At 38.7% G+C, this 22,052-nt stretch overlaps 1 protein-coding gene across 2 annotated transcripts in view; it reads left to right on the forward strand.

Annotated features, from left to right (window-relative positions):
* The window catches only part of RASA3 (RAS p21 protein activator 3), a 128,703-nt gene that overhangs the window by 24,805 nt on the left and 81,846 nt on the right, over positions 1-22,052 (forward strand). For both annotated transcript variants that reach the window (XM_088160120.1, XM_014885082.2), the window contains exon 2: positions 11,799-11,916. In XM_088160120.1, coding sequence (XP_088016246.1) covers positions 11,799-11,916 — 118 coding nt within the window. The remainder of the gene's footprint in view (positions 1-11,798; positions 11,917-22,052) is intronic.

Raw genomic sequence — 22,052 nt, forward strand, 5'->3', positions numbered from 1 at the left:
AGAAAAGGAAAGTAGGTCACTTTCCATTTTTAATACCCATTTTATACTTTGCATAAAAACCCAGCAGGATTGCAGACAGTTCATGAAAAGTCATACATTTCTCTGTAAATACAAATTTTAATCATATGAATGTTTGTGGAAATTGCAGGGGAATATTGTAATTTTGGGCTCAGACATTTCTTCAGAATCTCAGCTCCTTATATCAAGTGATGTGTTTTTGGAGCGCAGAGCTACACAAACTTCTGAAGTCTGTAGTTTTGAGCATTGCTTTTAAGTAAACAGCTGTATTCAGCTTCTTGCTTGTTTTTCTGCAGTGTTGTGCCTGTGTTATCTATGCTCTCTGCTAAGGACTGAAGAAGTAAATGTGTTTTCCCATAGTTACTGAAGTTGGATGATCAAGCATTTGGTTCTCATCACATTGCCTGCACAATGAGTCATGCTTTCTTCATTAGGTTTGTTCCTCAGGCCAGGATTCATGTGATGTTCCCCTACTCTGGGCGATCAGATTAGTCACTGTTTGAAATCTTTTTAAAAAAATAAATCACACCACAGGTTGTTGCCTGCTTACCCATTACATGCTCCCCCACTGCTTGCTGTTTGGGTTCAGCAGCATCATTATATTGAAAAATGTATTATAGTAATGGTAACTGACACATTATTGGAGTCCCACTGAAATGAGTGTATTAAATTCGGGACTAATAGTAACTAGCAAAGAATTGTCTATAAGGCAGGTGAATTTTAAGCGACTCAATGTACTGAAATACATCTTGCTTAAACTTGGCTTCTTTCATTATACTGTTAAGAACAAAAGCAACATTGCAAATGTAGTAGTAGCTTGAACTTTGTGAAACCTATAGATTTATACAAGCAGTGGTAATAACAAAAGTTGTTAAAATAGATGGCTTACTATCATGGTACCTGAATCAGACTTTAGTATTTGGGGCAAAAACTCTTTTTGCTGAATTATCTGTACTGGAGGTATTTGATGGAGCCAAGATTTAATGGAGGTTTCAAACAACTTTAGGACAATAGCATTTCCCAGTCCCTACTATGTGATATGCTGTTATGAAGGCTCTTGAAGTTCTTTATCTTGGTATTAGAAGATTTTAGGGGTGATGGTTGATTGTGGGAAGTAGCAGTTTAAAAGACAAACTAATGCAGAAAATGGGTGGTGGCCAGATCAGAAGTAGGAAGAGAGAGGGGAAAATATATATGGTGTGGTTGTAAACACATAACCCAGATGTTGCTGTTAGCTGGCTAAGCTCCAAATCTAGTCAGTGGACAACAAATTATGATTCAAAAAATGTGTTATGTTCATGGCCCAAATCCTCTTACACAGGAGTCTGTCAACATTAGATGTTAATGCAGGCACCTAATCTGTGTAAAATATTGCATCTTACGAATATCCCTAGGACCCAAGTCTGGTTTGTGCCTTGAGAGCAAATTAGGGTTATGACATGGTAAAGGACTGGAAGTTGCTGAAATAAATGGTTCTAAACTCTATCATAGTTTATAGATGAAAACCTAAATAGTAGGAAAGATCAATTAATGTTCCACATTAAACTTTGATTCTGGTTCTTATGAACAGCTGCATTTTTCATGTCGTAAGTTGTTAGCAATGTTTTGACAGGAAAATGCTCATGAAGTAGGCAGAGGTGCAGACCAATGTGGGACAAAGTGAGATTATCTATAAAAGGCCAAATAGTGATGGTTTGGGGATTTCTGTGAAGGTTTTTGTGGTGGTTTTCAGCTGATTCTTACAGGTATCATACACCCACAGTTGTTACAAATGCTAGTTCACAATCTTAGTTTTCCTGTCATTCTGAGTGAGACAGATGCATTTGGTGTCTAAAGAGATATGCTGAAATTCAACTTTGGATGAATTTTGTGGATGTGGATAAGCAGCTCATAGAGAATACTCAGCTTTTGAAAAACATTGCCAGATTTGAAAAATACTCAGCCTCTAGGTGATTAACTACAATCAAAATTTAATTTTGTGTCTTGCTCTTATTTCTGTGAGAATATCTGCTAGAGTGGAACAGACCTGTGTTGCTTTGTTTAATCCTGCCACATTGGCTTCCCCTGGAAGACAACATAACTCTGTATTTTGGCAGTTACTTTGTGCAGAGATGAGTATGTTGGATCTTATGTACTGTGGGATGAGGACCTGATCCTGTGACTGCAGATGAAGCAAGAACGAGTAAATGCTTAGGTATTTGTGCCTTTGAAATTTCATTTCATTGAAAGAGTCTTCCCCCAGCCACCACCTGGGACACTAGGAAATTGGATGAACCAATTCTTGTTTGTTTTTTTTACAGTTAATTTTGCTCAGTGCTGGTCAATCAAGTTCCTTTATTAGATTTCTGGGTAGATCTTTACAGCTTGTTTTAAAAATAATCTCATGCACTCTTAACTTGCAATTTGAAAACTTTCCAAGGCTTAAGGCAGTAGTAGCTACAACTGTCATTTCCTCTCTATTCTCAGGTCAGTTTGTCTTCATCTGTATTTTCTAAGTGAAAATTTTATTACAACAAGGAGCCAGGAATCCTGTGCTGATGAGATTCCTGAAAAAACAGATACTTGTTTAGTAAGCCTGCTGACATGGTAAATACAATGTTTAGGATCTTGAATGATGATGGTCCAGTTCTGTCAATGTATGGATGTTCTAGAAGTAGCCACTTCTAGAAATTCTTGGGCCAAACTGTGTGGGGGCTGTAGTTAAGGCAGTCTGGCTTCAGAGTAGAAAAAAAGAAGTGGGTTTATAGATCACTTGCAGTGCATCCTTGCATCTGCAGATTTAAGAGTTTAGCTGCACAGCACTGCAAGCTGGTGATTGCTTTGACAGTCAAACTCAAATACCTTTAGGCACCTTAAAATGTTGGAGGGGGAGATGCTCTTGGTTTTGCTTAATTAACAGAACTGCAAGCTAGCAACAAGAAATTACATAATTTATATAATTTCTTATGCACTGTTGTCATGCATCTGTGCAATACAAGCTATTCAACATTTTTAAAGTCACCTATAATCATACAAGGCACCAACCTTAGTAATGTCCAGGTAGGATTTAATTTTGTTTCACTCTGCTGGAAAGAAGCATTATGTAAATAAATTAGGTAACTAAAGAAAACAGATACTGTGGATGGGTTTGATAACGTCCTAATCTGAGAGCTGAGTTTGTAACATAGCATTTTTCAGCTACCTAAGGCTACAGCTAGAAAAGTATGATTTCCCCTTTCATTCAAAACCCATTGATAAACATGTAGACTGAGAACTGGTTATGATCACATTTCTCTTAAAGTGTTTCCTTTTTCTTGTTCCTTAGTGCAGAGGATGCTTGTTGCGAGTGAAGAAACACGTGAGAAATATTTAAATGGGAAAAAAATTAATATCATTGTAGGAAAATACCTATTTTCACTGTTCTTGAAGAAGGACTGAAGTAAAGCAAGTTGAGGAGATATAAAAGCCTTGTTCTCTCCCTTATGATGATTAATTTTATAATAGGAAGAGTGTTTTGAATGTGGAGGAAGACACACTTTTCTCAATTAATTCCTAAATCTTAGATGGTTTTCAAGATTGCCTTGAACTTCTGTGCTCAAAATCACCCAGTTTCTTAATAGCCAGGTTTTATTTTGGTTTGAACAGTGTGGAGCCAGAAGACCAAACTGAACATGATTTAAGCTTGATGCTGTGGGACTCTGCTTGGTGAAGATGTAATTCTAAAGCAAGAGCCATTGTGGACAGCAGAATCATTAGAGGAAACAGTTACAGTTTCTTAACAGTACCAGTAAAGCTTTGGCTTTTCAGCAGTTGTTGCTTTTGGTTAGTAGTTTTTAATCTAAGCAAAACACAACCTTTGGCAGATTTGTACTTTTCATGTTACACTACTCTAAAAATTTTTGGTGTCGCTTGTTGGGATAGAAATGATTTGTGTCCTGGAAAAGAGAGGATCACTCCTTTCTCACTGCTTGTGTTTTGCTGGTTTTTCCACACAGCTATTGCTTTCTGATCTACAATTAAAAATAATGGGATGTACATAGATAAAAAATGTCCTTTTTCTTATTTTTTTTTGTGACGCTACTTTTGATTTTTGACTGTAAATAATAGAAATGAAAGCAAAAAGACTTACTTCCACAGAAGTTTCTTTTTGCTTACGCTGATGTTTTTGAGAACAGCACTTTCGTTCCTTAGCAGTGGCTAGGTTCCTTACTACAGAGCAACAATCTTAAATTATACTGAAGTACAGAGGCTCTCAAAAGGGAGCACTTGTTGGATTTCATTGTTTGATGTTGTAAATCATTTGCTTGTATTTCCTGTGTCATACTGTTTTTCTAAAAATAGCTTGAATTTCTAGCTGTTTGCTCAGTGCAGCTCCATGATGGAATAGCCTGTTTAAAGTCACTTCCTCTCAGCTACTCTGCCCCTCCTGCAGCCTGAATTTCTCCCTCATGGCCTCCCACAACAGATGTTCAGTGACTTAAACTTTGCTGAGAGAAGGTCTTTTATAACTTTAGGGAGCTGATTTTCTTTTTAAAAAAACAACTACCACCAAACCAAGCAACTCCCCATCACAAATGCCCCACCTCGAAACAAAACCAAAAAAACCTACCAAGAGCTGCACAAGCCACAATCTAAACAAAGGTCACAATTCAGAGGTTTCTGAACAACCTATAGGACAGCCAACTGTCCCTACAGTTCTGAAACTGTAAGAAAAACCTCACAAGTCTCTATCAAATGTAGCTGAGAAATTGCGTGAGGTGTCTTGATGCAAAATACCATCTTTAAAACATAAGCTGGGTTGAAAAAAAATACGTATGAAACTGAGTCTAACTTTGTGTCAACACAGATAAAGAGAGTCTAGCTAATTCTTCAGTTTTTCTGCAGAATTATGGGAAAAAAAATCACATCCGAGCAACTTAAATGCTAACTGCAGAATGCCACAGGAAAACTGAATTTAAATGTAAACTCATTGAGAACACCTTTTTTCCTGGCAATATTCTACTTTAAAATAGTAGAATACCTTCAAAGTGTCCTTTTACACAGAATAGCACCAGTCTTGTTAAAAAGCAGCTGGACTGTGTATTTTTTATTTTGTGGGATTAAGTTACTATTCTAAGGGGATCTTTAGAGAAACCTGATGCCTACTGTTGACCACAATATTGGCAAGTAGCATGCAACCAGTTACTAAAGAGTTGAGGAGAATTATTCTTCTCCTCTTGTACAAACTAAAATCTTAATTTTGCAAGCAGCTCTCATGAAACTTGCTTTATAGGCATCTTTCCTCTCAGCCCTGGGATTTGATTAACAGCCCTTGTGCTGTAAGCACTTAAGTACTTAAGATCATGACAAGATCTTTTGAGCTTTCTCTCTGTTCATTCTTACAAGAAAAGTAAGACTGTCAGCCTGCAGCTTCTCATTGCTCTCCAGTGAAAATATCCTCAGCTGCTTCTGTTACACCCAGAAAAATAAAGGAAGATATGTGGACAGTTTATTGGACTTTCAGGGCTGCAAAAGGAGCACTGGAATGCCTGCTCACACGTGTATGAGAAAAAGAGATTTTGGCCACTTGCCATGCTGAGTGATAGGTCTGAGCCTGTTCACCATGCAGGCTGTGGCTGGTTAGGCTCAGCAATTGCTGCAGTGGACAGGAAGGTCTGTTTGCTGTGCCACAACGGGCTCCACATCACAGGGGCGTCTGTATGAAGGTTCCTAACTGGTGTAGAATAGGTTTAATCATGTGAGGGGGAAAGGAGGTAGTATAATAGCATGGCACTGGGTGTCCTGGTGAAGTGGATTGTGCAGATGGGATTTTAACAGATGCCGAATGTTCCTGTCACTAGGCTGTGGATAGGGATATCAGCTGGTGCCGGTCTTCAGTTCCAAGCCAAAAGATTTGAGATTGTTTCTCTCTCCCTGAAGCCAAGAGGGTTTTCACACAATACTCTTGTCTAAAAAGTTGTAATTAATGTAGTGTGCTGTCCATGATGGCTACGTGCTGAAGCAGTGCTGTGCTGTGGAGGCCATGGTACTGAGCTGCTCGGGGTTGTTGCTAATGCCTGGGTCTTCAGCATTGGTTTTCTGTGGAAGTGCCTTCCCTGATAAAATGTGATGACCATTTCACGTGGAAAGAGGCTGGCAAGCAAGGGCTTTTAGATTAAGATCAGGTCATTTAAAAATCTCATTTTCCAGATCATCAAAATCTCTTCCCAGATGGCTATTTTTGACCTGGTTTAGAAATCTAATGCAATCTGTCTCTCCATGAGAGGAAAGTCATGTGCACGTGTGTGCACATAAATGCCAATGGTCAAGGCAAAGAGATTGTTGGATAAGTAGTGGATCTCGCCACATTTGTTTTAAAAGAAATAAAATTTTTAATATATCAATTTTATTAGATATTTGATTTTCATGTGTTTTTCTTCTTTTCAGGCTATGAGAATTATACATAGAAGTGGAGGGAAAAGAACATTTTTGACGCTTGGCATGTATTGCTTAGAAAGTATTTATTATTTTTATTTTACTACATAAGTATAAAAGAGCACTAAGCTACTTATATAGCTCCATAGTTGCATGCTGGGTACACTGGTTCTTGGAACTTCCCTTTTAAACTTTATTCTATTTTACTGCTGTTTTCTATTTGGAAAAGCAAAAATTAATTCTAACTTTCTTTTCTGAGAGATACACACAGTATATCTACATATAGGAATTATAACAAATATAACCATCTGTTCTGCTTTCAAACATTACATTAATGTCATATAATTATCACATTAGCTGTCCAGCAACAAAATTGTTTTCTAATGTGAATGGAAGTGTTTCAACTGGGACCATTTAAATACTAAAAGGGATTATTTTCTCAATATGTTCTTTCTGAGGTATTGCAGTCATATCCCTCCTCTAGTCCCTATATCATCTATAAAAAAGATCATCTTTCATTTGCAAGAAAATAAACTACTTTCTCAGCATTCAACATAAATGCAACTCTTTCTGTTCAGTTTAATGCATAGGCATGAATTTCTAGGTATTTCGTGTGTTTTAATCAACACTGAGTGCTATTATATTTCTGTTTTAAGGAAAATTAAGTATTAATTAGAAACTTGCTGTCATCTTGATATTTTACATGTATGCTGAATTTAGTGCATGAGTAGATTTTAAGCATAAATTGTGGTAATCAGAGATCTGGGTGTACATACATTTTCGTTTTTCTGTTTTTGCTTGATCTGTAGATGTTCAAGCAATAATGCTTTTTCAGAAAAAAGAAAACTTGAAAGGAGTGCTTGAGATAATTTTTCAAGATTTCCAGCTTCTCTATTGAGATAGAGAGCTTAAAGGAGAACAGGAGAAGCTTTTCATTCTTGACATACATTGCTGCTCTGTTTTTGTTCTTGAAATGCTTCCCTGCAAGCTTCTTTGGAGAGTGTTTATAGTGAATATAGCAGAAACAAAGTGGATTGTTGTGGGTTTGGATAAGATGCCCTTTTCAGATTTTAGCTATTTTGTTTCTGTACTCAAGTCTTTCAGCATGCTCCCTGAAGTCAAATGCTCTGGCATTGTAAGCTCAGCTGCTTTTATTGCATTTATTTTTGGATGTAGGTTTCCGTTTGTTTGTTTTCTGAAACAATTTGAGAAATGGTTCTCTCATGCCGTCTTGGTCAAATATGTTGCTACTGGAAAACAGCAAGATAAATTTACTAATGCGTTACAAAGTCTTCCTTAATGCATTCAGATTGGCAGATCTACGTGTGCTGGTGACCCAGTATTTGGCAGCACAAGAGCAGGAAATTTGTTGCAAAAGGTAGATGTAATACCTGGCTGTCATTCATTCTTTGCTATTCAGAAAGTTGTATCCAGGGAAATGTGTCAGAATCAAAAAGAACACAATGACAAGCATCTAAATTCACTTAAAAATACTAGATGCTTTAGAAAAATCAAGTGGCAAAACCTTAAGGAAATGTATGTATATATTTGTTTATTCCTAGAAGCATTTTCAATTTTTTTTTTAGTTCTTACCAGTTATGCTCCCGGTCACCTTCCTTGCCGTATGTGCAGAAGAGCTTTTTTTACTTGCTTTCATTTTGTTGTCAGTGTTTTAGCAGGGCAGGAATGTGCAACATTGGAAAGAGCAAAGAAGATTAATACAATTTTGAGTTTTTCCTTCATCTTTTTCCATCTTGTTGCATTCCTGAGCCTGGCTCAAGCTAAGCTATTTGTGCTGCTGTGGTAGTCTATTTTTGAACTGTAGCAACCCTGTAGTAATTCTATGAGGAGAATGGGGAGAAGATAGCAAGCCAGTGACATATTCAGAATTGTATAGTCTATTTTTTGAGACTTGTCCAAAATACCTAATGTTAACTTTGCTGTAGCTAAAATCAGCTTTGCTCGGTTTAAGTACTTAGTGCTAAATTGAGTTCGGCACACAGTTAAATTAGGACCCATGTCCATTAGAAGTGCAGGGATTGAGGGAAAAGCTATTGCAAACTCGAACAGATTATTCTGCTGCTGTGGCTCCAAATGGAAGCCTTATGGTCCAAAACAAAGTGCTTGTGTAGTCTAAATTGTCAGGGTCTTAGACATCTTAAGAAACATTCCATTTCTTCTTAGTGGAAGTGGAAAACTGAAGGTTTTGAAGGCAAGTGTGTTGACCTTTCATCTGCAAGCCCTCTCCAAGTTCTCTGCTATACAGGTACTTCACACATATGAAGAGGGGAGGAAAAAATGGGAGTTGGCTTTTGAAAATGCAGTTGATGAAGATGCCTCTTCTACACAGGTCAAGTGATTAAATTCTTGCCTGAAATAAATGACCTCATCTGCTGTTTTTTGAGAAAATGGAAATAGTGCATGACTGTATCATGTATTCAGGGCTTTTTTTTTTTTTTTTTTCATTTCGCTGGTAGCAAATCCAAAAAAATACTGATCAAATTGTTCAGCTTCATTGTAGATGGCAAAACAGTGCCACAGAGGGAACTTTTTTGTCTTGGAGGAATCTAAAGAGCAACTGAAGCTCTAACAGAGCGCATTTGTTGGCTTAAAATGTCTGGCTAGAGAGCTGAGTCTTTAGCTATGCTTGAAAGCTTGATAAATTTTTCTTTCTCAACTGCTCGGTGCTGAAGGAATCTAAACAGCCATTGGCTGCTGCTGGTGTTGGGAAGAAACAGTATTTTTTTTTTTGTAAGCTACTCGAGTCAGTAACATGATTAATATATTGAGTTGGTCAATTAATCCCTTGTTCTAGTCTCAATGGTTTTTCAGGGTATTTTTCATTTTGAAGAAAGAAATTACTGTAAAATGTCTTCTCCCTCTATCTTCCCTCTGCACTCTGTGCACTTTCTAATATTGTGATGGTAGTGATAGCCATTTTATGGTTAAGCTAAATGGTGTCTTTCTTCACACTTCATTTAGGTTTCAATATTCTGGACTTTCCTATTGTAAGTCTTCAAGAAAGAAGAGAAATGAGTTTTCAAAAATGTGGTTCTTATAGGGTACTTGACATAGCTACTACCTTTAAGTGCTTAAGTGAATATTGTACACTTTAAAAAATTGGAGATCAAGATGGTAAATAGAGATTTGGTTTCATATGATGCCTTAATCTTGAAGTAGGAAGTGGAAGAGTGGAGAAAAAGGGAAGCTGTGTTACTGTTTTGGTTTGATTTTGAGCTTGAAAAGTTTTGTGTCTTTCTCTTGGAAGGACCGTGAGAACAGTGTGCCAGCCCTGGAGGAAGACTTCCTTATCAGTCTGCTATTGAAACGCTTCCTGTTGACACTGTCTCTTTGGGGAACTCTACCCAGTTATCCAGGAAAGAGGCTGGTCTCATGTGACTTTAATGGAGAAAAATTAATAGGAATTTGCTTGGGGAGAGAAGACAGACTTGGAGGCCTCTGTTTGTGTGAGAGTAGTGCATTTGATTTGTAACTTGCTTGAACTCAGACTAGCAAGAATAAAACTTGGAGGTTTAGTATGGCAATTTAGACTTTAGTGCAGAATGAGCAAGCCATCAATAATCTTCTATTTTTTTTTTTTTTTCTGGAGCTGCTGCAGTTAAACTCTTGCTAACCTTTCAGCTTAGTTTAACACCACATTGATCATGCCAGCAGATGTTCCAGTCACACCTTCAAATTACAGTGGAGACAACTTTATTTTAATGCAGTGTCTCACAACTCTGAAGGAAGTGGGAAGAATGCTATCAAGTTGTATCAGCTGAGCTGAGAGAACAAACTTACTTAGAAGAACTCTGAAGTGAGGCATTACTGTCTGCAGCAGCAGTTTTAGTACCTGTATATATGCTCCATGGTTAGCTTTAGAAAACATATGCACATACAGTCACCTGTATGCAAGCCATTTGTGAGAAATGTGTTTGTGTGATGTTTCCAAGGGCATGTCATGGGTCAGTTAGTAAAAGAGTGTGAACAGTGTGCTAGAAAGAGATCATAGCCAGGAGGACATGGAGTCCTGTGTTGTTTTGTGCCTTTCCTTGATACCTAAGGATGCAGATTGGCTCAGCATTTCCTTGTTATGCATCTTCAGTATTTACAGGCACATGCATCAGATCGTTGTGGAACAAATCTGCCAAAAGGAAAAAAGTCTGCTTTTACTGAAGATGGGGTTGAAAAAAGCAAGGCGGTTCTCTTAATAGTACGAAGCTATTTGGGAGATGGAGACTGGGAAATAAAGTGTCTAGGAAAGTGCACTTAAGCTGAGCTGCAGAGGTTGGATAGAAAGTTATATTTGTTACCATTATTTAGAGTTTCCTTCTGTACTGGCAAAATAGCCTGTGTTCCCTTGGTCTGTGCAGTTTTAGTTTTATTCCTTATATTTTTACCAGGAGACAATGATGTAGTACCCATGCTATGTGCTAATAATCCCTGGCTACTGGGAGAGCGACAGTAAATAAGACCATGAGCATTGCAGACTTACATTTAGGTCAAAGTTTTGTCTTTAGAATTAAATCACTCATCCACATAGTGATACATACTTTAGCAAAATGATGAGGGGCATTGTCCAGTTTCCCGTTGGAGAGTTTTGAATTTTATCAGTCAGCCAAGAAAATTTAGTGCTCAGCTTTGGTTGTTAATGGATATGTAGAGGGGAAAACGGTGGTTTTGCTCTTGTTTCATATGCTTGGGTTTGGTTAGTCTTTTGGTTACCCTGAGTTCCTCAGTCCTGTCCTTTTTGTTGTTAATTATACATACTTCTTGCTGTAGTTTTGAAACAAATGTTTATTGTGAAGAATATTCATGACTTGCATAGTACCTTTGTGCAAGGACCTTAGGTAGCTTCACAAGTGCTAATTATCCCATCAGAGTGCTTTGAAGTCCAGCTTGTGATCTAAGCCTGTTGGCTGTAACTAAAGTGACTGTTTTCCATCTCCACATCCGTGGTGAGTGGTGGAGCTTGATCTGCACAGCTCCTTTGCTGTGTTCCAGTAATGGCTTTGGATAAAATCAGTGGGCTGTATTGAAAAGCTTGATTGCTATGTTGTGTGGTGTTCTTGGTGTCTTAGGGGAGCATTGATCAAAACCTAAACATTGTAAGAAGGAGAGAGTCTGCATCCAAATACATGTGAATAAATTGGATGGAGCAGACAGTTGAGTTCTTAGCTGAGCTCTAAACCTTGTGACTCTCAGGACCTGCTGCATTGAAAACAGGAGACTGCTGCAAAGTTTAATAGAGACTTGCCATTTGAGAAGAAAAATATAATACTTTGCTTTAGCTATGTTGCTGATACTGAATTAGTTGGCAGAAAACTAATTCGTGGATAACGTTTCAATATGTAATCTTTCTGGTTTTTTTTCTTTCTTGTCTTTAGGAGAAGCCAAAAATCTTCCAACATATCCGGGGCCAAACAAGATGAGGGATTGCTACTGTACTGTAAACCTGGACCAGGAGGAGGTTTTCAGGACCAAAATAGTGGAGAAGTCATTATGGTAACACATGCATATACAAATGTTCTGTTAATTCTTCTAATTCTTTGCTTACCAGGTTTGTTTAATATTCCAAAGATACTTTCTTGAGGGGAGAAGAGAGGATGAATAGGATTCTTCTTCCAGTTTTGAAAACACTAGTGGTAAAAACAGTAGTGTCATGATACATATTTGTATTTATGGGAAAATGCCTTCACCAAGGCAACCCATATTAATTTTTTTTCCTAACAATGTACCACCAGTGCTCCTTTATTTCTGCAATAATTGTTTTGTATTTCCCTAAGCTTTTAAAAATCTCAATTTAGAAAAAGTGTATTTTGCATCTTTCCAGGTTCGGAATTTTGTGTTGGTCTGGCTGCCCTAGGGAGTTGAGTTAAGAATTTTACTTTTTTTCCCTGTCATGAGGCTGTAACTGAAAGGACAGGTTTGAACATAAGATTCCTGTCTGGTTATCTTGGACAATTCATATGAGATTGCAGAGGTCAAATGTAGAATGAAACAGAATGAGAAGCATGTAGCAAAAGTTAAAATGCTTTCTTCTGGAAATCCTTAGACTTCAAAAAATGAAGGGAACTAGGCTGGGCATATGTATATTCTGGTAAGTAAGGCTTTTTTTTTTAAGTGGAGAGGAAAGAAGCAGCAAGGAACAGTCAAGTTTATAACTTTTATCTTAAGAGATAACTCTCACCCTTTTCACAATTTGAGTAATGTGTTAGGAATTTGCTATTTGTCTTGTTATTGCAAATAATGTGCTTCAGGAAGTATCTCTAGACCTCACTCCCAACCACTCAGAAATACCTGACACATTCAGGAATGTGAGTGGGATTTATTCCTGAAAGTGTCTTTAGTTGTTCGTTCACATAAATTTTTGTCATCTGTAGGCCTTGGTGTTTTTGAGTGATGATGCTAATGCTCTTTTATTTGTATACAAACAAGACCAAATATTGGTCTGTATGCCTTCTTCCTCACCCCCATAGCTGACATGTAGTGTCCCTAAACCTAATATCCCTGAACCAGTTGCTTCTTTAGAAGTGATTTTGTAAGTTATATAAATTTTTTTTTTTGTCTCTTTGGGATTTTTAATTTTTTTTTCTGGATGATCATTAGTGCTTCACAGGAATATGGAAGACGGGAAGTGAGGATATGTGAGAATAGTTGATGTCATGTCCTTGAATTAATTCAAGCATTTTTCAATTGAAAAAATAAACTCTTGGTAATAAAAATAAGCAGCAAGTATAATTCCTTCAGTGGGAAAAGTTTCATCTGTCTTCAGATTTTCTTAGAAAGATGGAGAGGTACACCGGGGCTGTGAAAAAACTGGAAGGTTTCTAGTTTCCTGACAGGACTAAGTTAATGTTGTTAATTGTGGTGAATTCAGGGGAGAACTGAGCAATGATCAGAGGTCTGGAAAACGTAACCCGTGAGGAAAGGCTAAAATGCTGGAATTGTTTTGCCTAGAGAAGAGGGATGAGAGTAGACATAAGTATGTAAATAAAAAAAATTAAACAGAACCAAAAAAACCCCCAAACAACTGCCCCCCCCTAAAAGATTTTTTTGAGAAGGAGGGAACTGATCTGTCCCTCCAGGATGGATATTACAAGGAATAATGAATTCAAATTGCAATGGGGAAGAAAGTTGAGATTAAGGTTAACTGTGAAGAAAAATCTCTGTTAAGGTTCTGAAACACTGGAGTAGATTTTGTTGGTTTTTGTGTTTATCACTGATGGCTTTTAATAGGTTCTATACGATCAGTCTCAACTAAATAATAAGGATCTTCCAGCTTTAAAACAGTAGTGGGACCAGATGACCTCTCAAAATCCCATTATGGACCTATTCTTTGATCTAAGGCTTGACTAAAGATGGTCTCTGTGATTCTTTCTTCTCCTAGTGAATTCCTGTCTCCAGTGGGAGCCTGCCTTCTCTCTGTGTGAGCTTCTCTTTTCAAATACTGTTTTTGGAAAACTTGCTGCTTTACAGTCTCTGAATATCCACTTGTAGACATTGATATCAACTCAGTTTTGCATTTAGTCATATAAGTGTTTCCCTGTCTTTATTTTGCTGGGGCGTAAAAGAAAAGCAGACAAAAATCCCAAATACATGAGTGGTAATCCTGGGATGTCTTCCCAATCTGTGAGTAGGAATTGCTCTTACTTTGTGAGGCACACTCAAACAGCTGCTTTATCTTTCATGACTGTGTTTACATCTTTTAAAACAAATGTGTATATAGACTTCCAGGAGAAGATGTTTCTCAAATGATACCAGACCCTACTGCAGTTGCCTATTGTTTTTTGTAGGATTCTGGGATAAGGAGCCAGTCATGCTGTTCCATTCTTTAATGCTTGTTTGCAGATTGATTTAAACCATTGAGTGAGCTATTGGGCAGGTGAGGTTTATGTGCCCTATGGGCCATGTGATTTCTGTGGAGCACAGAAATTCCTGCTCTCACGTACAGTGCTTCTTTGGCAGGTGCTTGCCAACTTAATCACCAGTTTTGTTGGTCCCTTTTTCTGAGATATTGCTGCAGTGATACACAGTGTTTGGGAACAGGAATGTGAAGTTGGGCCAGTGCTTGACTAAATTAATTGAGTCCTGCCTAAAATTCTGCGTGGCTGGCATTGGGGTGGGAGACACAGCTTGACACAGCTCTCCCCTGCAGTTTGAAGGGGAGGGAGAGCACTGGCTCTGATCTGTTGTTCATACCTGTTTTCTACTTCATGTCTGGCATGGGTCTGGCTTGCTATAAAGTTAGAAGAATTGCTTGTATTTTTACTAATGCAGTAATTTTACTAATAAGTACAAATTACTTATTTGAGCAATAAGCTCAAAAATTATTTTTGATGTAGTCTGTAGAAAACAAGGTGCTTTGTGTGAAAATCTGCATTATGAGGTCTTTCATATGCAGCCCTAGCACTACTGATTCTGGAATGATGTCTTGTCCAGACAGATTTATCCTGGAGAAGCCCATCTTTTGCAGCATTTCTGAATGGTTTTTTCTTTCACCTGTATGGAAAGGCTTGTAATTGATACAATTTCTTGTGTAGTTGTAAATTACTCTTTTTACCTCCATCTTTTTTCCCAGTTGAGCTTATTTAAGCATCTACTAAGCATTGCATAAATGTATATTTTTCCATGCAGGCCTTCTTCTGGTGTAAAGCTTAAATAGAACTGGCAGATGGAAAAAAGGAAGCGGTTATCTCTCCTTCCCAGGGGGACTTGGATGAATCTCCAATTCTGGCTTGCTTGGAATATCTGTTATAGAACCTTCAGGCTCTGACTCATCATCTCTTTTATGCTGGGACAGTGTAAGAAGTTGCTTCCCTGAGCTCTGTCCTAATCTTCTGCAACGTATTTACTTTTTTTATTAGACTGTGGCAGAGGCATGAGAAGACAGCTGAGAGCAGTAACCTTTTAAATCAACAATGCATGAATCATTCAGAACTCAAAAGAATTGAACCAGCACATCCTGTTGTCCAGTCAAGTGCCCTTACCAGTGCTCTGAAGAGAATATCTATGAGCTTGATGCCCTTTATCTAAATTTGTGTCTCAAAAACTGAGAGGAGCCAGCATGGTGAATCTTACCTCCTCTGTTCAGCAGTCAGGTGGGGCTCATAAATTACAATGTGGAATTTAAATCATTCCTGCTATCCGGCCTCTTGGCTGCAGTTAAACTGGATGGTGGGCACTGGTGCTTTTTGCTGGAAGATTTTGAGGGCTGCTGCAATAAACTTAGTGTCTGGATGAAACAAGTCTAGGGTTGGTTACCACTGAGGCAGGCCTTCCTACAAAACCACAGAGCAACATGAAAGTGCTGTTTATATGGGTAGTTCAGAATCGTCCCACTTCTCTGGGGATCTTTGGGCAAGAATAGTGAATGTGTGAATTGGTCAGACTGAGGTCTCAAATCCAGGTTCTCAGGGAGAGAATCTTGAACTCTTCAAGCAGCACTGTTATTGTAAACTTGGCACAAGCTTTTACTAAATTCTAAGAAGGTCACATGCAAGTCATAAGATATGAGGGAGAGGTCAGTTAGAGCCAGGATTTAATATGCTTCTCTGTTTTGTATTTGTCATTCAATATTTATATTACCGTCATCTACAAAGACACTGAATAGATTTGGATCCATTCCATATAACCTAGCAAAGATGTACGTGAAGGGACTCGTGTATTTATGTCCTAAGGAGCATGTTAGAAAGACTCTGGTTTTTTTAAATGCAGAAATCTGCAAATTTTCTTTAGTTCTGAGCTGCAAGTAAACAGCCTGACAAGAATTTTGCCTATTAATTCCCTTTGCTCAATAAACTACTTATCTTCCCCCATTAGTAGCTTTCCCTACTTCAGGCTCCACCATCCAGGAGCGTTTCCTAGCTACAGATATTTCCTGAGCATGAACTTTCTTGGATTGTTGGTGTTAAGACTGACTTTGCCTTTGCAGTTTGCATCAAATGTGCCCATTCACTTAAAGGGCAGTGTCAGCTGCAACAGGAAATCAAGGCAGCTTCTCAAATCATAGGTGAAGAATGGAAGGAATGTGACATCTCTAAATTTGTTTCAAGGATATGAATAAAGGGAAAATCTGTCGTACGCTAAGAATCAAATGTCTGCCAGTGTATGCTTTAGAGAGGTGAGCCAAGCATCTTGAGTCTGTGATTATTTAGTTCACCACTATTTCACTGAGGAATTTTTCACGTGCTAAACATAGTGATCAAAGCCTGAATGAAACAGCAAATGAAGCCATAGGCACTTTCCCCACTTTCTTACCCCCCCTACCCCCTTCTTCCTTTTTTTTTTTTGGTAGTCTGGTGAACGTAGCAATGAGAACTACTAGTTTGCAGTGTGCTTGTGACTTTATATTGAAATGTGCTGTAAATTCGTAGTTAAGGCTATGTTCTCTTTAATAAGTAGCTGCTCTGTTTTAGGATTAGATCAGGTAACAAATTCAGCCAGTAGCTCTCACAACTTTAAGTTATTCTATTGCCATATTTAATGTAATTTTCTAATTCTAGGTTTGCTTAAATCCTTTTTCCCCTTGTGTTTGGAGTTTATGGCTGCATAGCTAAACTTCTCATGTTCTGATAACATCTTGGATACAGGCCACTTCTCAAATTTTAAACACAAGGTTGTTTCCCTTAGTTGGAGCATTGCCAAAATTAGCTGTTGTATCTGAGTTAGCTCCATTAGCTGTTTCTACATTCTTACATTGCTAGCTCACCTCCTTGAAATAACAGCTTTCCCCAGCCCAGAAACCTTAAGCATTGAGGTGGATGTTGTAGTGTGTTCTGCAGCTTCACTCCTGCATGTTCCCAGGGTCTGCCGTCTTCTGCATGTGACAGCACCCAACTGTGGCTTGAATTCCTAATGACAAAAAGCTTCAGATTCCTCTAAGGGAAAGGTTTAAGATTGGTAGGGGTCCAGCTTCAGCCTGGTCAGGGATATTATTGAAGGCAAGGACTGCATGGCTCTGCAGGGAAGTAATATAGCTGGGAAGAGTGCCAGTAAGGGAAGCAAGACTTAATGGAAGAAGGAGAATGAAGTGAACCTTGAGACCCAAGGCAGGGTTTATGAATGAGAGCGTTTATCTATAGGAAAAGCCACCCATGTGAGTTACAATTGTTGGTGTTGTAGGCTGCTTTGAGTGATTTAAAAAAAAAAAAAGTAAATGCAGCTGTAATGTGACTTGCGCTGTTTGTGTGTCATCTTACAGAATATTTTGGGAGGTGACCAGGGGCCAAACGGCTGCTGCTTCAATTTATCATAATCCTTGTAAGCCTCATTGAGCCAAACCAGCAACTGTCAAGTGAGGTTGATAACTATAGCTCGTGTGTCTGTCTGTCTCTTCTGAGCACGGGATTGAGAAAATGCACACTGCTTTATTTTTTTCTCTGTGCAGTAGGGCTGGTTATGGGTGTAACAAAGCACTGTTCATCTGAGTGTCTCTGTACAGTGACATGAGAAAATTTACTTAGGCTCAGTGGGTGTCTGGTAGACTGCAGCCAGCACTCTCAACAGTGGGCATAAGTGATATGTTTGGATTTAGATGTTGCCTCCTGTGCCATATGCTTCCCCTTGCATGTCCTCTGCCAAATCTGTGCTTCAAATGTAATATCAGTGCTTTTTAGTAAATTGTGTCAGAAAGCTTCCGTGACATTTGCCAACTCTGGCTTTTACAGAGCCTGTCTTACTTGCCTGTTGTCTTCTAGTTTTGTGCCTAGTAGGAGACTGAATTGCATTCAGATTTTATTTGGCTTGCTGTATCTGCTTTGAATAAACCTTCTCTCTTCTACCCCACTCCCTTTACATATGCTGCAAAGCATAGCATAAAAAGTATTAGCCAAGTAGTAGAAAAAGCTTAGTAGTAGAAACAAACAAGTGTGCTCCTTTGTACAGACTGATTTTGCTTCCTGTTCACATGGTGATGTGAACTCTGGTGTTCAGTTCATGCAGCAGGATGAATTCAGTATTTCTAAACCTTTTAAAATAGTCAGAGGATGTGGAGTTGTCTGTGGCATGTTAATAGTCCTTACTTTTAATCACAAAAGCGGTTAAAAAAAAATCCATACACAAAGAATTCTGGTTTGAGGAGTTTCATTATTATTCATCATGCAACTCTTTCACTTCATCCACTGAAGTACTGGTGCCAACACAAAAACAAAACTGCTTTAGCGAATCCTAAGTATTGAGAAACAAGCATGAGGTTTTGTAACATAGCCTGAAACGAAATAAATGTTTTACGCTAACATTTGTTTTATGAAATCTCTTCCTCTCTGTTAATATTGTTTTTGATATAGTAGATATATGAAGCTATGAAATAAAGTTGCATGTATGCCTCTGGGATTTAGTAAAATATGTAAATGAACAATTTTTGAACGCTTTTAGAGGGTTTATTGTGTTTGAAGTAAGGATTCTCTTCCTTATTTGCTTTCATTCCACTTGACCTGCACAATAGTTTTTGTTTCTCTTCTCCTTCCCTGTCTCCCTCTGAAAATATCCACTGCCAAAACATGCATTAGAAGACATTCAAAAATAGATATCTTGAAATGGGGAGGGCTGGACAGCTGTAAGTAAGTGAAACAATACCTAGATGGATCTTTTTAAATTTTGTTTTCTTGGTATTCCTGCTCTTGTGCCATGAGTGTTCAGACCAAGCAAGTTTTTGGTGCGGGGAGAGTGAGTATGCCTGAAGATTCAAATCCGTGGCACTGTTTATGCATCTATCTGACTTTATTTTTTGTGTATGTCTCTCCTGTGATGAGAGCTGTGGAAGCATACTAGGGAAAGTGTCCTGAGGAGATACTGATCAGTGTATGTGTAGGTGGTAGAGGCTATAGAAAAGCTGTGCAGTAAGAGAGCCCTGTGCTTCCTGAGGAAAAAAGGACTGCTGAGGTCGGGCTTCCCTCTTTCAGGACATATTAAGGTGATGCGCATGTACTGAAAAAGAAATGAGAAAGGAGTGTGAAGTGAGAGTATGTGGAATAGAGGACTAATCAGACCCTTGTGTGCCTGAAAAGTTTGGAGCAAGAATTTAAAAATTGGTACAGATCTTTCTCCATTTCTAACCCCATCAGGAAAACAAGAGACAGCAACTTAAGAACAAGCCCTGTTTCATAACTAAAGACTAGCTGATACCTGCACTGACACTCCTCTTGTTACTGTGATGGCAAAACTAAAACGAAATTAGCAGAGCTGTTCTAAGCTTAGTAGTCCTTACTGAAGAAGCTGAGTTGAAAATTACTTATGTTCAGCTTGGAAGGAGATGAATTGCATTTTCAGGGGAGATCCACTGTTTCTGACCTTGCAAGTTCCTGCTCTCAGCAGTTGTGTCCCATCACTTGTTTGAAGTCCAGAAGAAACTGAAATAATGACAGCACTGTTCTTGGTCATGCCCTTTCCTTGTAATCATATTCATGTGCAGTCTATGCTGCCAGGGTTGGGGAGGAGGCCCTCACTGTTATTCCTCCACCTTGAATGAATAAAATTTTTCCTGAGTGTAGGGCTGATTCATCTACAAGGAAAGTTCAACAATCTATAAGTTGAATCTGAACTCACTTGGTTCTTGAAAGATTTCTGAGTTTTCAGCCGGGCTAGTTCAAGTATTTGTTTTGGAGGATGTTGTCAGACTCCTGGGGGCTGAGTAGGCAGATGTTGCTGCTTTTTATTAATTGCTCTGTCAAAATAAAAGTACTCACTGAATCCCCATCAGATGAATTCTGGCTTTTCAGAGAGGAGATGCTGCGGGAGGGATTTAGCTGTTCTTTTGGAAAAACCATTCTGGAGCCCTGGGGTTCTCGCTCAAGATAAGTTAGCTTGGGAAGTAAATCATGGGATTTGACTGCTGTGACCTCTTGCTCTTCAGGTCTTGGTGGGAGACAGAGTACTGTTCTGAAGAGATACATGGAGAAAAAGCACACATTTAAGTGGAAGCTGGACGTATTTGTGTGGTTGCATTTGATTTCTTCAGAAAGAAGTTACTGTTTCTGCAGAGCTACACAAGATTGGGTTGGGAACATATCGGATTTATCTTGATGTGTATTCTTATAGTTACAACTTTACTGGCTAATTACCAAGTGCAGAGTGAGTATGCTTGCGTTGGAAATCTGCTTGCTTTAGTTAAGAGCCAGTGCACCTCAAGGGTGTTACCTGAGTGTTGAGAGGTTATGAATCTACAAGGGGCTAAAGATCTCAGAGTGGGGAAGCCAAGAGCAGAACAAAGCTTCCCTTCTGTTGGTGGTGGCTCAGAGTGATAAACCTTGTGCCAGTAGTAATGACTCGATATGGTCCCTGCATGGCTAAGCCAGCCTTCACAGCATTTCTTCTGTTCATTAGTCTCTTTCTGATTCTGTGCATTGGGCTAGGTATCTCCAGTGCTGCTTTTCTGACTTGGGTTTGTTTTGCTGTGGGACTTGCCAAAGGTTCCAGTTGATGTCTCCTCAACGCTCTTCCCCCCAGAATCATTAAAGTATTCTCAGTATAAGTCACTTGTATTTATATTGCATTTAGACTTGCAGTACACTGAAGCTTCCCTGATTTTTGATGGAGGATCGGATATATAATCCACAGTTCATTAAGTATCGTTTCATTCTAAGGTCATTAGTGAGTAAATTCATCTGTCATGTTCTTCCAGCAGAAAGGACAATTTTATGGCTGAATAGAGTATTAAAGCTCAGAATGATGAAAGTGTTTTGCATGTATAATGCACTAGATATTTGGGCAATATTAATGCATTTGTTTGGCCCCCTAGGGTTAAGCCTGCGTGTGAAAGCTTGCACCAAGTGATGTGCACAGAATGAGGCCCTAGGGGCTGCCAGCAATAGCATGGCTGCTGGGACAATCATGTAGCTCCCCGTTTGGTAGAAGCTGCTTGTAACAAAGAATTAAGGTATTTTGTACCTGAAGTGGTGGCTGTGATATTCTTGCTTCCAAATAAAGCCTCTCAGAGCAGAGTGGGTAAAGAGGATGTAACAGAGAGTGCTGGATCGGATGGGGCAGTTGGGACAAGAGTCAAACCAGCTGCCATTTCCACCTGTCAGGTTTTCCTCCCCTGCCTTCACTGCAGGGATGACTGGATGGGCCTCACATTGGTTTTTGTAACACACACATGGATGCATTTAGTTCAAGGAATGGGAAACCATTTCAGTGGTGGAAGTTTAACCTGTGGGTATGCCTTGGACTTTGTTGTTCATCCAACATGTGTTCTTCCACGTGGCTAGAGGAGTAGTGACTTAAATAATGTTCTTGGTGAATACTGAGTGATGTCTCTGGATTTCATGGAATTAATGTGACATTTTCCCTTCAAACACTGCTAATTTGCAGTGCCTTTGTGTTTTAGGGGAGACTTGTCAGCTAGCTTTTGAGGGAATGTGGTAATTCTGAGGGAGCATATTTTTACTATAGGCAGAAATACAAGCAAAAATGTATGGTGGTGTAAAACATCCTTGAAAGAAGCCAGGGGAATGACCTTTCCTGACAAAATTATGAAAAATTTAAAAGTCCAATGAATTGTTAATAACTTTTGCATATCTACTTTTCTAACATAAAGAATTTTAATATTGATTTAAACTACAGCACTATTCTGTCTCATTTTTGAGCTCAACCAAGGCAATAAGGAGGTCTGTGTTTAAGAGAGGAAGAAAAAACTTTCTGGA

This window comes from Sturnus vulgaris, chromosome 2 (assembly GCF_052056855.1).
Source record: "Sturnus vulgaris isolate bStuVul1 chromosome 2, bStuVul1.hap1, whole genome shotgun sequence".
Classification (NCBI taxonomy): domain Eukaryota; kingdom Metazoa; phylum Chordata; class Aves; order Passeriformes; family Sturnidae; genus Sturnus; species Sturnus vulgaris.